Source organism: Dicentrarchus labrax, unplaced genomic scaffold (assembly GCF_905237075.1).
Source record: "Dicentrarchus labrax unplaced genomic scaffold, dlabrax2021, whole genome shotgun sequence".
Classification (NCBI taxonomy): domain Eukaryota; kingdom Metazoa; phylum Chordata; class Actinopteri; family Moronidae; genus Dicentrarchus; species Dicentrarchus labrax.
Genome location: NW_026136707.1, coordinates 29234010 through 29248841, shown reverse-complemented (window position 1 = coordinate 29248841; position 14832 = coordinate 29234010). Strand labels below are relative to the sequence as shown.

Genomic DNA, 14832 nt, shown 5'->3' with positions numbered 1-14832 from the left:
TTGAAAGCTCCACAACAGTTAGTGGATGGATGTTGTACAGAGATTGTCTGGGTATTTCCAACGTCAACCAATAACTTTCAGTCTCAATGTCTTTGTGTGGTATTTTAGTTGCATATAAAAGAAAATGTCTTTTTTTATGTTGATATATTTATATCACGTAGGTCACTTTTGTCTTGTTATGTCTCCAGTTAATCTTCTGGTGTGTGTGTGTGTATGTATATGTGTGTGTGTGTGTGTGTGTGTGTGTGTGTGTGTGTGTGTGTGTGTGTGTGTGTGTGTGTGTGTGTGTGTGTGTGTGTGTGTCCTCAGTGAAGTGTATCAGTCTCTGCAGTAGCTTCCAGCTGCAGCAGTCAGTTCAGTTTCTGTTCAGTCTGACTGAGGGAGGTTTTTGTACGACGCTTTTTCACTGTGTGAACACATACTGACTGTTGATAACATGAAAACTCTGACAGTAGTAAACTGCTGCATCTTCAGTCTGGACTCCACTGATGGTCAGAGTGAAGTCAGAGTTTGATCCACTGCCTGTAAAACGACCTGGAATCCCTGATGCTCGAGTGCTAACATAGTAAATGAGCAGTTTAGGAGTTTCTCCATCTCTCTGTTGGTACCAGGCTAAATTGTTATTATTATAAACATTCTGACTGGTCCTACATGTGATGGTGACGGAGCGTCCCAGAGCAGAGCTCACTGCTCCAGACTGAGTCACTGTGACCTGGCCTCTGGACTCTGAGGATACAGAGACAAAAACATAAAGCAGCGTCATGGTTTTGTGGGCTTCATTTCAGAGGGACGGATGTTCATAGAGGAGAGGAGTTTGATTCTCTGGACTTTACCTGTGAAGCAGCAGCAGAGGAGAGTCCAGATGAGGACGGAGATCAAAGTCATGTTTTTGATGAGGAGGATTTCTGTGTCTTCTGTTGTCATGAAGGACAGTTGTCAGTCATCCAGTGTTCAACTCTCAGGACTATAAACTCTCCCAGAGCACTGGAGCATGGTGCTGCTGATGCAAAGTGGCTCTCTATGGAAATGCTCTGACTGACTCCAACAGGGACTTGGATTCCTCTCATGATGCTGTTTATCAATGGATCAATCACTTTATCAGAGTATTGATTAGGAATGTGTCAGTGCTCATTTGTATGAGGCTTTGCTTTGGGTTAATATATTTCATGTCACTCTAATTGCTATTTCTAACAGTTTGTACATATAAAGTTTACCAAGAAGTATTTTGTCTTACAAAAGTATTATTAAAAGTTTAAATATTTCACTCCAAATACAGGACCAACAATTGTTGAGAGGTTTAACTTGATTTAAATATTTCACACATTGTATGTCACAACAGATAATCTTAAAACATCACTATTAAAACATATATTTAACTGTGAGTAGGTTTTATTTAATGAGTTTCAATACACAACTCAGTAGTTAACAATGTTCAATTTGAATGTAAAAAGCAAGCACACACCATCGAGGAATTTCCTTTTCTTTTTTGAAAAACAATAAAAACCTGCCATTTTTCATGCTCGGTAATATATTTTTTTGCTTTAAACCTACCAACTTTGTTTTTAAATGAATTTGCAGATTAAACATTAATACATCAGAGGAACAATGTGCCACTGTAACATTTTATCTTTAGTACTGAAACCTGTCTGTTGCCATGGTTCAGCAGTGATGCCTGTCTGTTGCCTTGGCGACTGAGTTCAGAGAGGGAAGTGAAACATTTAAAATCATTTTCAACTAAAATCTCTCCCTCCCTCTCTCTCTCTCTCTCTCTCTCTTTCTCTCTCTCTCTCTCTCTCCCTCCCTCTCTCTCTCTCTCCCTCCCTCTCTCTCTCTCTCTGCAGTGGGTCGAGTCGTCCCCACCCTGACAGTGCTGCCCCCCTCCAGTGAGGAGCTGCAGCAGGGGAAGAATATTATTATTTAAACAGAAGTCTCATTCTATTGTACATCTACAATAATTTAATTAATATTAAAGCACAATGAGGGATATTTTGTATTTGGCTGTGGTCATTTTATTGAACAATTCTGACATAGGGGAGAGTGGGGTAAGTTGAGCCAAAGGGTAAGTTGAGCCACCCCTTGTTTGCCATGAAATGGTAAAAAACATTGATCATGTGACCAAATATTTAGGAGGAAGGCTTCATTTCATGGAGTCTGTGAATGTAAGAACCACATGGGTAAAGTGGTTAGATATTTATTTCCAAAAAATCATTTTTCACTCTTGAAAGTGAATTGAGTCTATCATAAGTTTCATGACAATTGTGTTTAGACCAAAGAAGATCATTTTAAATGTGTTTTATACATCAATTGTGGTATCTATGAGCTACAACATGAGCTCATAAACCTTGCATAAAAGTGCACCATTTTAGCTGTGGGGACTAATAAAGTCAAAATGGTAGCTCTGGGGTAAGTTGAGCCATTTGGCCAGGGGTAAGTTGAGCCGGTGGCTACAGCCAAAATACACTCAATAAGTGTATCCAAAAACATATTCTGTGTATATTCCAAAAACACAGCTGTTAATGTTTTCTTCCGAAGCGCACTTTAAGGCATTCTCATGTTAAAATGTTTTTTCACAAAACAGCTGTTTAGCAGTAATATGCAATAATAATAAAAAAAAAGTTATTGTACCTGTTACAAATAAATAAAATACACATGAATGTGAAGAAGTGAGTGTTATTTAGGGAGGGAGAAGATGAGGGAGGGGTGGGGTGGAGGTGGGGAGGAGGGTGCGGGGGAGGGAGTAGGGATACGGCTCAACTGACCCCGCTCCTATGCTCAACTAACCCCATACACGGGGTAAGTTGAGCCACAAGACCACTTTTTTGGACATGCTATATTATCAAAACAGTTATGTTTACACTCATTCTGTTTGTTTGAAGGGATTCACAACATCCTAAAATATATGTATATATATTAGTCAGCAACAAAACTATGATTGCCTTGATGTAGTGATCCTAAATATGAAAAATGGCTCATCTTACCCCACTCTCCCCGAATGGTATAATAATGCAGGATGGATTAATGTGGGAAATTACACAGGATGTGTGTAAAATGACCTTTGGATAAATATAAGACGGTCTGAAAAACAGTAGTATAAAGGGATATGACACAGAGGGAATCATTTGCTTTAATTTTAATTTTAAAAACATTCATATTTAGTGATTTGCAAATCCTCAAGCCCAACAGCAAAATAAAAGAAATGATTAAATTCTTTGAATTTGTTAAAATGAAAAAAGACACTTAGTATACTTAATGAAGTGATCAGGATCAGAAAAGTAATTGAGTATGAATTTAGTGTTTCAGCTCAACACTGGACATGTTTATTAGATTTATCAGAAGAAGAATCTCACAAAACCCTGAGAAAATAATTTAAAGTTAAATAAACAACAGCTGTATTATCAATGATATTAACCTGCCTGTTGAAAGAGTTGACATCAAACTCTGACTGAGTTTGAATCACACTCACAAATGAGATCAAGTTTTATTGTCACATATATAAACATACACAATACAACAAACAGTGAAATTCTTCAGCGTATAGCTCCAGAATGAGGACATACAAGTAAAGTAAAGTAGATCAATAAAATAAAGATGAATCCAACAATAAAATATGAATGAATGTTGCTGCGTTCTGCACAAAGTAAAATAGAAATATATAATGCATGCATTATAAGCAACTGTTTTGTGACCTCTGACCAGCAGGGGTCACCATGCACTCTAGTGCAGTTATGGCATAGTAACATAATACAAGGCCCTCAACCCTTACAGACATGAGCACATCATTGTCTTTACTCAGATGCACAGTTTTTAAACTGCTTATTGTTATTTGTTTAAAAGTTACATATTAATTTAGTTATTTATGTTTATGTTCATTTGCAATTTTTTTCAATATTTATTGTTTTTATATTGTGCATTATTTATTAATTAAAGCCTGAACTGATAATAAAGTAGGCATTCATTTTCATTCAGAGATATTAAAATTACTGGGACCTTGAGGCCATTACCAGAGGAGTGATGGTGGTTTGGTCTTAGGATGGGCCTACTGCAGTGGTTTCCAACCTGGGGGTTGAGACCCCACTAGGTGTCGCCAAAGTCTCATGCGAGTCCATAATTTTAAAGTGTGTAAGAAAACTTTGAAAGTATGCACAGTAAGCCAATATGTCAGCATTTTGTTTATTTCTGTGAAGAAAACTTCATGATTGTTTCTGTATAATTGTTATTTTTGAAGTTTAGATTATTATTTAAGATCTAAACTCATTATTAATTAGGACTTTCACAAAAGTTATATTCACAGAGGTTTAACTCTCTGATTAACGGCTTCATCCTGCATTAGAAAGGTACACAGTTCAAACAACCAAAGAACTCACAGAACAATGGCCAAGCATCAAGTAGTGCCTACAATGGGCACGTGAGCATCAGAACTGGACCACACAGCAATGGAAGAAGGTGACCTGGTCTGATGAATCTCATTTTCTTTTATATCTTGTGGATGGCCAGGTGAGTGGGATAGATGGTGAGAAGCTGTGAGGATGAACTTTATTGATTTTAATAGGTTTAATTGTCCATTATCTCTTTATAAATCAAACTGTTTCAGTTCAATGATTTTGTGTTTATTTGAGTAGTGTAGTAAACATGTCATGTTTGTATATCAGCACAGCTCGAGTTGACTACCTGAACTAGCTCGCAGACTTCGCTCTGTATATGGTTGTTTTACTTATGCATTTTGTCTTGTTATGATTTTAGTAGATCATTAATTTATACAATATAAGTTTACATATTAAATTAATACATTGTGAAATGTAATGGGTGTACAGGTTTTGTTTCGTCTATCTTTGATGATGAAGGTTTCTGATCTGTGTCTTTTTATTTCCTTTTAATGGGATTAATTTCTGATGTGTGTCTTTATATATTCGTTGATAATTCAATGTAGTTGAAATAGTTGTGATCCAGGATTAAGTAAAGTTCAAAGGTCATGACCAAGACAGCTTTCATTAACTTTCTCATTGGCTTCTCTTGATAATTTTACAAACCAGATAAGAACATGTGTTTATAATAAGAAACTGTGAGGGAGAACTTTATTTGATTTGCTGCAAGATTATTTTTTGTCACTGAACTTGTTTTAGTACATGTTCACTGGTAGTGTGTGTGTGTGTGTGTGTGTGTGTGTCCTCAGTGAAGTGTATCAGTCTCTGCAGTAGCTTCCAGCTGCAGCAGTCAGTTCAGTTTCTGTTCAGTCTGACTGGGGGAGGTTTTTGTACGACGCTTTTTCACTGTGTGAACACATGCTGACTGTTGATATAGTGATAACTCTGACAGTAGTAAACTGCTGCATCTTCAGTCTGGACTCCACTGATGGTCAGAGTGAAGTCAGAGTTTGATCCACTGCCTGTAAAACGACCTGGAATCCCTGATGCTCGATTGCTAGTTACATAAATTAGCAGTTTAGGAGTTTCTCCATCTCTCTGTTGGTACCAGTGTAAATAGTTATTACTATAGACATTCTGACTGGTCCTACATGTGATGGTGGCGGAGCCTCCCACAGCAGAGCTCACTGCTCCAGACTGAGTCACTGTGACCTGGCCTCTGGACTCTGAGGATACAGAGACAAAAACATAAAGCAGCGTCATGGTTTTGTGGGCTTCATTTCAGAGGGACGGATGTTCATAGAGGAGAGGAGTTTGATTCTCTGGACTTTACCTGTGAAGCAGCAGCAGAGGAGAGTCCAGATGAGGACGGAGATCAAAGTCATGTTTTTGATGAGGAGGATTTCTGTGTCTTCTGTTGTCATGAAGGACAGCTGTCAGTCATCCAGTGTTCAACTCTCAGGACTATAAACTCTCCCAGAGCACTGGAGCATGGTGCTGCTGATGCAAAGTGGCTCTCTATGGAAATGTATGAGAGACCATGTTCTCAGTACTGACCGGACTCACTGGGACTCTGCTTCTGTTTTTACCTTGCTACAGCTTTAAATCTGCACTTTCTATCATTCCACCAATTTAACACATTTGAACAAATTTGAACTTCAGATTATGACATTTTCATTGTCCCAATAATGCCAATGCTGTAAATGCTATACATCAATCAAAAGATATTTTCTATCTTTAGATCAAATAATTTTTCATGGATCCCTGTTTACCAACAATAGATGTCTTATTCCATATTTCCACATGTGCAGGATTATAACCAATGTCAGAATAAGATTTTCATATCATTGTTGATAGTAAATACAATCTGGGAAAAATAGCTAAAAATAATAAATAACATAGCATGAGTGAAAAATGTGCACTCATGCTGTTTCATTGGGTTTCCCCATACTGGACACTTTTTGTGTATAATGTGTATGTGCACAACAACATATTAATGTTTATAAAATAATGCTGACATATGTTGGAAACTCTTTCTAGTTAAATCTAGACAGCTAAATCTCTCTCAAACATGTGATTGAAGATGTTTAACCTCATCTGCTGAAGACTTGGTCAAACCTGCAAAACTGGAAAGAAAAGCAATCTAAAATATACAGGCTGAACATGCATGGGCTGACTACCAAACTGCTCTCAATTCAATTCAAATTCAATTCAAAATGGGCTTTATTGGCATGAAACTTTTTGCCAAAGCAAAAGCATCAAAATACAATTCAATAAGTCGAAATATTCAGACAATACACAATATGAAAGATATATACATTATTAACATTATATTAGTTATATACAGTGTGTGTGTGTGTGTGTGTGTGTGTGTGTGTGTGTGTGTGTGTGGGCCCACTGTTTTGTTTAGAGTTTAGTGAAGTAGCATTTGATCTGAGTCTGATGAGTACAGATAAATCATATTAAAGTGGTAAGAACTAGGAATGTTAGAGACCTGAGATAATTTAAGTTTTGAATAGTATTTTGATATTGCCAAATCTATTTTGCTTATTACAAGTGTCTGATTTTCTACAGTGTTTTGCCAATTTTGGTAAAGGGTATTTTGTTTACAATTTAGTATTTCAACTATAATATTTTTATTTTAAAGAAGTCTAATTTGGGTAATTGTGTTATTTCATTTTTGTTTCTTCTTAACTAACAAAGTAAATATTATTTGTGTTACACTGCAAACCACTGGTTAGTAAAATATTATTTCATTTATTTGAAAGAGTTGTCTGGGGTCCGTTATTTAAAATAGTGTACAGTATGTGTGAATAGAGCCACTGCTTAGTCTAACAGTGTTGTTGGTTATTCATAAAGTATTAGGCTATAAAAAGTTGCACACAAACAGGTAAACCTTCGTGGTAGCTACCTTAATGAATCGAACTCAAACACCCCATCATTCAAGTCCAAGGTGAGTTCCTTTAACATAGGCATTTACTGAGTGTTGGGGTGCTACACATATATAAAGAGAGTTTGTTACTCTGTAAACTGTGTTCAGCTACTGTAGATGTACAATGCATTGTGGGAAAATATTAATTTTATAATATTATTAACTCTAGATATAATTACAGTAACTAACATATCTGTATAAACCTGTCTGATGAGAGACTTGACATCAGTTGTATCAAATGCAAAGGTTAAAACATTTATCTTTGCCTAAAAAAAAATAACGTGCGAAAAAAATGAAAATGTGATTGATTATTTTAAATGCCACATTATTAGAACTACATGTAATTATGAGGTGTGTTTTAGTTGTATCTTGTTGCTGTTTAGTTTCCATGCAGCTGTTGATTCAGATCAGTTCCTCTCAGCTGAGGGAGGTTTTTGTACAACGCTTTTTCACTGTGTGAACGGTCTGCTGTAATCCTGCTGACAGTAATAAACTCCTGCATCTTCAGTCTGAACTCCACTGATGGTCAAAGTGAAGTCAGTTCAAGACTGACTCCCACTGAAACGCTCTGAAACTCCAGACTGACGGGACTGAGCATTATAAATGAGGAGTTTAGGAGATTCTCCAGGTTTCTGAAGGTACCACTGCAAATCATTGGTAACACTTGAACTGGCTTTACATCTGATAGAGACAGTCTGTCCTGGAACAACAGACTGAGCTTTAGGAGACTGAGTCAGGATGATTTCTCCTGATGAATCTGGAAAACATGAAAAAGAGGAGAAGGGTTATTGAGACAAATCCAGCTTGGAGAAAGATGATCAACATCCAAACAGAAGAGTATCATTTCTTTAACATGGAGAATAGATGGAAGAAGGTAAATGCTGCTTGTTTCAGTGTTTCTCCATCATAGCAGAACATCATTGTGGTGAACCTGGTTGCATCCTGAAGCAAAGTTTTCAGAAGAGAGTCTCACCCTGAACAAGGAGCCCCAGGGTGGCCAGCAGTAGAGTCAGTGACATTATCATTGTGCTGCCGGCGTGTCAGTGGCTCTGAAAGGCCTGGACAGCCACTGATCAACACTGGCCTCTTAACGGCTGGGAGCAGAGAGGAAGGACACATATGCAAACACACAGAGTCAGTGAACTGTAGCTGTCCACAACATATCATGGTGTTTCCCCCTCAGTGCTGAGAGCATTGTCCTACATATTTACATATTTACCTGTAGAGGATATTGAAACATCTTGTAGTTACAGCTGTGAGCAGTAATGTGAGTATTCTGAAGGTCTTTATGTTGCACTTTAAGGATTTCTGGTAGATGTTGACTGAAAAGTTCCAACTGATAGTTTATGCGTAACAATCAAAACCATTTCTCAGTAGCTGTTTTGGAGCTTGTGATTTAACTACATGGTCTTCCTCAGCAGATGGAGTTCACCCAGTTGTGATGGAATAGAAGCCAACATGTACAAGAAGTTCTAAAAATGCTCACAGAAATGGGAATGACAACCGGGAGACTCCATCTGCTGAAGAAGATCATGTGATATGATTTACAGTTCCAGTTAGTGGATGGATGTTCCACAAATATTTTTTTTAAATTGTTTTCAAGGTAAAGAATTCACCTTTATACAGTGTTTTTGTGTTGCATGTTAGAGAAAATGTATTTTTGCATGTTTTATGCAGTTAAAGATAATTATATTGAAATATACTGTATGCAGATATAATTATATCACAGAGGTATTCTAATGTTAGGATTCCAGTCATAATGAGATTTTCTTTAATCAACAAAAGTCTATTCAATCAATACTGAGTGAAATGGGGATGTAGGCCTACGGGTTTGTTTGGTCAATCTTTGGTCATGAAGATTTCTGATTGGTGTCTTTTTATTATTTAATGACAAGATGAAGTTGAAGAATCTGTAATCCAGTATATAGCAGAGGTCAAAGGTCAAAGTCAAGAATTTTCTCATTTATTCTCCCTGGGAACATGGGATTTTGAAAGAAGCTGTGATGGAGAATGTAATTCGATTTACTGTGAGATTATTCTTTTGTCAATTTTAATAAATGTTTATTGTGTCTGTGTTTGTGTGTGTGTGTGTGTGTGTGTGTGTGTGTGTGTGTGTGTGTCCTCAGTGAAGTGTATCAGTCTCTGCAGTAGCTTCCAGCTGCAGCAGTCAGTTCAGTTTCTGTTCAGTCTGACTGAGGGAGGTTTTTGTACGACGCTTTTTCACTGTGTGAACACATCTTGACTGTTGATGCTATGATAACTCTGACAGTAGTAAACTGCTGCATCTTCAGTCTGGACTCCACTGATGGTCAGAGTGAAGTCAGAGTTTGATCCACTGCCTGTAAAACGACCTGGAGTCCCTGATGCTCGACTGCTAGTATAGTAAATGAGCAGTTTAGGAGTTTCTCCATCTCTCTGTTGGTACCAGTGTAAATAGTTATTATTGTAAACATTCTGACTGGTCCTACATGTGATGGTGACGGAGCGTCCCAGAGCAGAGCTCACTGCTCCAGACTGAGTCACTGTGACCTGGCCTCTGGACTCTGAGGATACAGAGACAAAAACATAAAGCAGCGTCATGGTTTTGTGGGCTTCATTTCAGAGGGACGGATGTTCATAGAGGAGAGGAGTTTGATTCTCTGGACTTTACCTGTGAAGCAGCAGCAGAGGAGAGTCCAGATGAGGACGGAGATCAAAGTCATGTTTTTGATGAGGAGGATTTCTGTGTCTTCTGTTGTCATGAAGGACAGCTGTCAGTCATCCAGTGTTCAACTCTCAGGACTATAAACTCTCCCAGAGCACTGGAGCATGGTGCTGCTGATGCAAAGTGGCTCTCTATGGAAATGCTCTGACTGACTCCAACAGGGACTTGGATTCCTCTCATGATGCTGTTTATCAATGGATCAATCACTTTAATGGATTGCTGATTCAGAAATACACAACAACTAGTTCATATAATTTTGGTTCTATTCTAATGCAATATTTTCTTTACATTTCAAATTTATTTAGAAACATATATTTTATATAGGAGACAGTCCATCACCACCAGCACTGTGCAGCAGTGGTCGGTGGAGGCAGAGGAGGCCTTGATGGACTGTTACAGGGGGGTGAGGAGCATTACTGGCATGAAAAGGTCAGTAGGTTCAGTAGAGGGGACAAAGGGATGTGCCAACGAGTTAAACCTGTATTCCAACATGTTTGATTCACAAATGCCCCCCACCTCCTCAGGTACCCTCATTCACACCTTGGCTACCCCACCCTCCTCCACAGCCCGTCTCTCCCTTCTTTACCCAGACGACAGCCCTTTCCCCCCTTAACCCCCCTCCACTTCTTCCCTCCCCCGACCCCTTTCCATATTTCCACCCCACCATTTTACTTGCATATTGCATATAGTGTATATGCTTTTCATTTATAGTCTATATTTTCTGCTATATTTTATAAAATTCCTATTTTGCAATTCTTATTGTACTTCTGTACTCGTTGCACTACATTGGCCTATGCTGCTGTGTCTAACTTGAATTTCTTCTACAGGGGATCAATAAAGGTACATCTTATCTTTTCTTATCTTATGTTAACAAATATATAAATAAATCTCGGAAGTTTCTGGTAATTGTTATTGTTCTTGTCACATGACAAGGTTTTACAAACAGAATAATTTTGTTGAGTTTGTTTGTGTCAAAGTCAGAGAGCCGTGTCTCTCTACAGTGAGAGGTTTTTGTACGGCGGCTCAATGAGTTTGTATCACTGTGGTTGACTTTTGGTGGAGGAACCAGACTGGATGTTGGAAGTAAGTTTCTGCATTGATATTAAATATTAGAACATTGTAAAGTAATGTTTTATATTCAGTATTGGTTGCTTGAGGCTGATAAATATATCTTGTTTTAATTTTAATACAGATTTCTGTATCCTCCTTTTGACGGAGGCTAACTCAGAGCAGCTTTTCTAAACATTTCTTTACACATTCCTGACAAACTGAAATTCAAACAGCGCAAAGTGTAGGAAAAAAATGTGCTAACCGTTTTATAAATGTCTTCACACATGCGCGTTTATTTGTCCACATTCGTAATAGCTGTTTTTGAATGAGTTGAGATTAAGCTATTAAAATAAAATTGTACAGAGTGAAGATGAAGCTTGGTATTCGAAAACCTTCGAAATCTCTTCATTGTGTCACAGATTGCTTCAAGTTTAAAATCTGTTGAAACGTTTGGTAATGATGATTAATATCCACATGAAGAACATTTGATTGTAGTCAGTTCATTTTCTGTGTTTGTTCATGTTTCCACTAAATACTTTAAAGTAATGTATAGTTCAGGTTTTGGATGATTTTGATGATACAGTTTTTGATATTTTATTTCCAGTGTAGTTTGATATATTTCAGCTCATTCTGTATGATGATTCTCTCTGTGCTGATATGCATGAGAGGCTTCTTAAAGGGAAGTGAAACAATGTGTGAGTGAGTGACTGGTGGAGCAGAAAAACCATCTGACAGAAACTCCTTAAAGGAGAAAATCAACTCTCACACAGTAAAGGTGTCCAAGTGTCTGCTGCTTGATTGACAGCTGTGTGGTCCCTGTCCTCTAAGCTGATTGGTGTCTCCTAGGTGATGTCCGTCCCACCCTGACGGTGCTGCCCCCCTCCAGTGAGGAGCTGCAGCAGGGGGAAGGCCACGCTCATGTGTCTGGCCAACAAGGGCTTCCCCTCAGACTGGAGTCTGTCCTGGAAGGTGGACGGCAGCAGCAGCAGCATCAGCTGGGAGGAGAGCAGGAGCCCTGGGGTGCTGAAGGACGGCCACTACAGCTGGAGCAGCACCCTGAGGCTCTCTGCAGACCACTGGGGGAAGGTGGGCTCTGTGACCTGTGAGGCCACCCAGGGCTCCCAGACTCCGCTCTCAGAGACACTGAGGAGAGACCAGTGTTCCCAGTTCTGACCTGACTCACTGGGACTCTGACACTGGTTTTACTCTGCTCTCAGTCTGCACTCTGCAACTCTGTCTCTCTCTGTCTTTTCCTCACTCACTCTATAAATATGTGTGTCATCGATGATGTTTTTCTGTTTGTAATTTCAATTATTTCATCACAATAAAGACCAGCTCATCGAATCAGTCGTTTCATTTTTGTTATTGTAAAATTAACAGACGTTACTGTCATTGTAGTTCCATTTAATCCCAAGTGTTTTATGGATTATTTGTAAAATCAGATGAATAACTAAAAGAAGGGAAGATGATAGTTTTGTAATGTATAATAGGATATTAATGGCATACAAAGTAATTTTTTGTTGGTGTTAATGAACAGTTGTGTGAGATGCTGATAGATTTTCTGACAAACACAGACAGGGTTTAATGTAAGAATGGAAAGAATAGTGGATTAAAAGGATATAAATGTGTAGTCAACATTGAAATTAAATTCATATTGTAATATTTATTTACACGTGTTATCAGTCCATCAGTCAATATAACTTTATTTATCTTTGAGAGGGTAATTTAAGGCAGCAGCTCACTGTTGCTGATGTTATTTCTGATGTGTCTAAATTCAACAAATCAAGTCTGAAATATTGTCATCTCACCACTTCACTAAACTGTGAAGAGCAGAGCTGTGGTCCTGTCCTGAACCCTGAAGCAGAGACAGCAGAGCAGTATCATCTGAGAATCTGATAAAGTAGCTGCCCTCCTCACAGCTTCTGCAGCTGTCGGTGCTAAAAGGTAAAAGGGAGAAGACACAGCCTTCAGGTGAGCCAGTACTGTGGCCACTTACTTAGTGATCTTTTCAGAAATCTTCATAACAAGTGATATGAGGACAACTGTACTCCTGAACTTGTTTATGATCAGTTATCTCAGGAACTGGAACCACATGAGAGGATTTCTATATTCTGGGGGATATGATTTGAGTCGACTGAATTTTATAAAAGTTAAGTTAAATATATTTTCTGTGTGTGTTTGTGTCTGTGTGTCTCTCTCTTGAATTGAATTGAAGTGATATGATTGAAAGCTCTACAACAGTTAGTGGATGGATGTTGTACAGAGATTGTCTGGGTATTTCCAACGTCAACCAATAACTTTCAGTCTCAATGTCTTTGTGTGGTATTTTAGTTGCATATAAAAGAAAATGTCTTTTTTTATGTTGATATATTTATATCACGTAGGTCACTTTTGTCTTGTTATGTCTCCAGTTAATCTTCTGGTGTGTGTGTGTGTATGTATATGTGTGTGTGTGTGTGTGTGTGTGTGTGTGTGTGTGTGTGTGTGTGTGTGTGTGTGTGTGTGTGTGTGTGTGTGTGTGTGTGTCCTCAGTGAAGTGTATCAGTCTCTGCAGTAGCTTCCAGCTGCAGCAGTCAGTTCAGTTTCTGTTCAGTCTGACTGAGGGAGGTTTTTGTACGACGCTTTTTCACTGTGTGAACACATACTGACTGTCGATAACATGAAAACTCTGACAGTAGTAAACTACTGCATCTTCAGTCTGGACTCCACTGATGGTCAGAGTGAAGTCAGAGTTTGATCCACTGCCTGTAAAACGACCTGGAATCCCTGATGCTCGAGTGCTAGTTGTATAAATGAGCAGTTTAGGAATTTCTCCATCTCTCTGTTGGTACCAGGCTAAATAGTTATTATTATAAACATTCTGACTGGTCCTACATGTGATGGTGACGGAGCGTCCCAGAGCAGAGCTCACTGCTCCAGGCTGAGTCACTGTGTACTGGCCTCTGGACTCTGAGGATACAGAGACAAAAACATAAAGCAGCGTCATGGTTTTGTGGGCTTCATTTCAGAGGGACGGATGTTCATAGAGGAGAGGAGTTTGATTCTCTGGACTTTACCTGTGAAGCAGCAGCAGAGGAGAGTCCAGATGAGGACGGAGATCAAAGTCATGTTTTTGATGAGGAGGATTTCTGTGTCTTCTGTTGTCATGAAGGACAGCTGTCAGTCATCCAGTGTTCAACTCTCAGGACTATAAACTCTCCCAGAGCACTGGAGCATGGTGCTGCTGATGCAAAGTGGCTCTCTATGGAAATGCTCTGACTGACTCCAACAGGGACTTGGATTCCTCTCATGATGCTGTTTATCAATGGATCAATCACCTTAATGGATTGCTGATTCAGAAATACACAACAACTAGTTCATATAATTTTGGTTCTATTCTAATGCATATATTTTCTTTACATTTCAAATTTATTTAGAAACATATATTTTATATAGGAGACAGTCCATCACCACCAGCACTGTGCAGCAGTGGTCGGTGGAGGCAGAGGAGGCCTTGATGGACTGTTACAGGGGGTGAGGAGCATTACTGGCATGAAAAGGTCAGTAGGTTCAGTAGAGGGGACAAAGGGATGTGCCAACGAGTTAAACCTGTATTCCAACATGTTTAATTCACAAACGCCCCCCACCTCCTCAGGTACCCTCATTCACACCTTGGCTACCCCACCCTCCTCCACAGCCCGTCTCTCCCTTCTTTACCCAGACGACAGCCCTTTCCCCCTTAACCCCCCTCCACTTCTTCCCTCCCCCGACCCCTTTCCATATTTCCACCCCACCATTTTACTTGC

The 14832-nt window shown here is 38.9% G+C and overlaps 2 long non-coding RNA genes and 2 gene segments (V, D, J or C); 1 reads left to right on the top strand and 3 right to left on the bottom strand.

The window, feature by feature from the left end:
* Positions 1-228: 228 nt before the first annotated feature.
* Positions 229-953, bottom strand: LOC127367659 (Ig kappa chain V region K16-167-like). The segment is given in 2 exon segments: positions 229-726; positions 834-953. Coding segments are annotated over 2 exon segments (414 nt in total).
* Positions 340-12391, top strand: LOC127367670 (uncharacterized). 3 transcript variants are annotated; one of them, XR_007885528.1, is made up of 2 exons: positions 340-349; positions 11950-12391. It is a non-coding gene; the product is annotated as an uncharacterized LOC127367670 (long non-coding RNA). The 3 variants fall into 3 exon arrangements; XR_007885527.1 differs by lacking the exon at positions 340-349 and adding an exon at positions 5201-5210; XR_007885526.1 differs by lacking the exon at positions 340-349 and adding an exon at positions 9450-9459.
* LOC127367671 (uncharacterized) lies at positions 7628-8529 on the bottom strand. Its single transcript, XR_007885529.1, has 3 exons — positions 8513-8529; positions 8267-8387; positions 7628-8050 (listed from the first exon to the last, which is right to left on the bottom strand). It is a non-coding gene; the product is annotated as an uncharacterized LOC127367671 (long non-coding RNA).
* On the bottom strand, positions 9356-14223 carry LOC127367662 (Ig kappa chain V region 2717-like). The segment is given in 3 exon segments: positions 9356-9644; positions 13805-13996; positions 14104-14223. Coding segments are annotated over 3 exon segments (414 nt in total).
* Between the last annotated feature and the right edge of the window lie 609 nt (positions 14224-14832).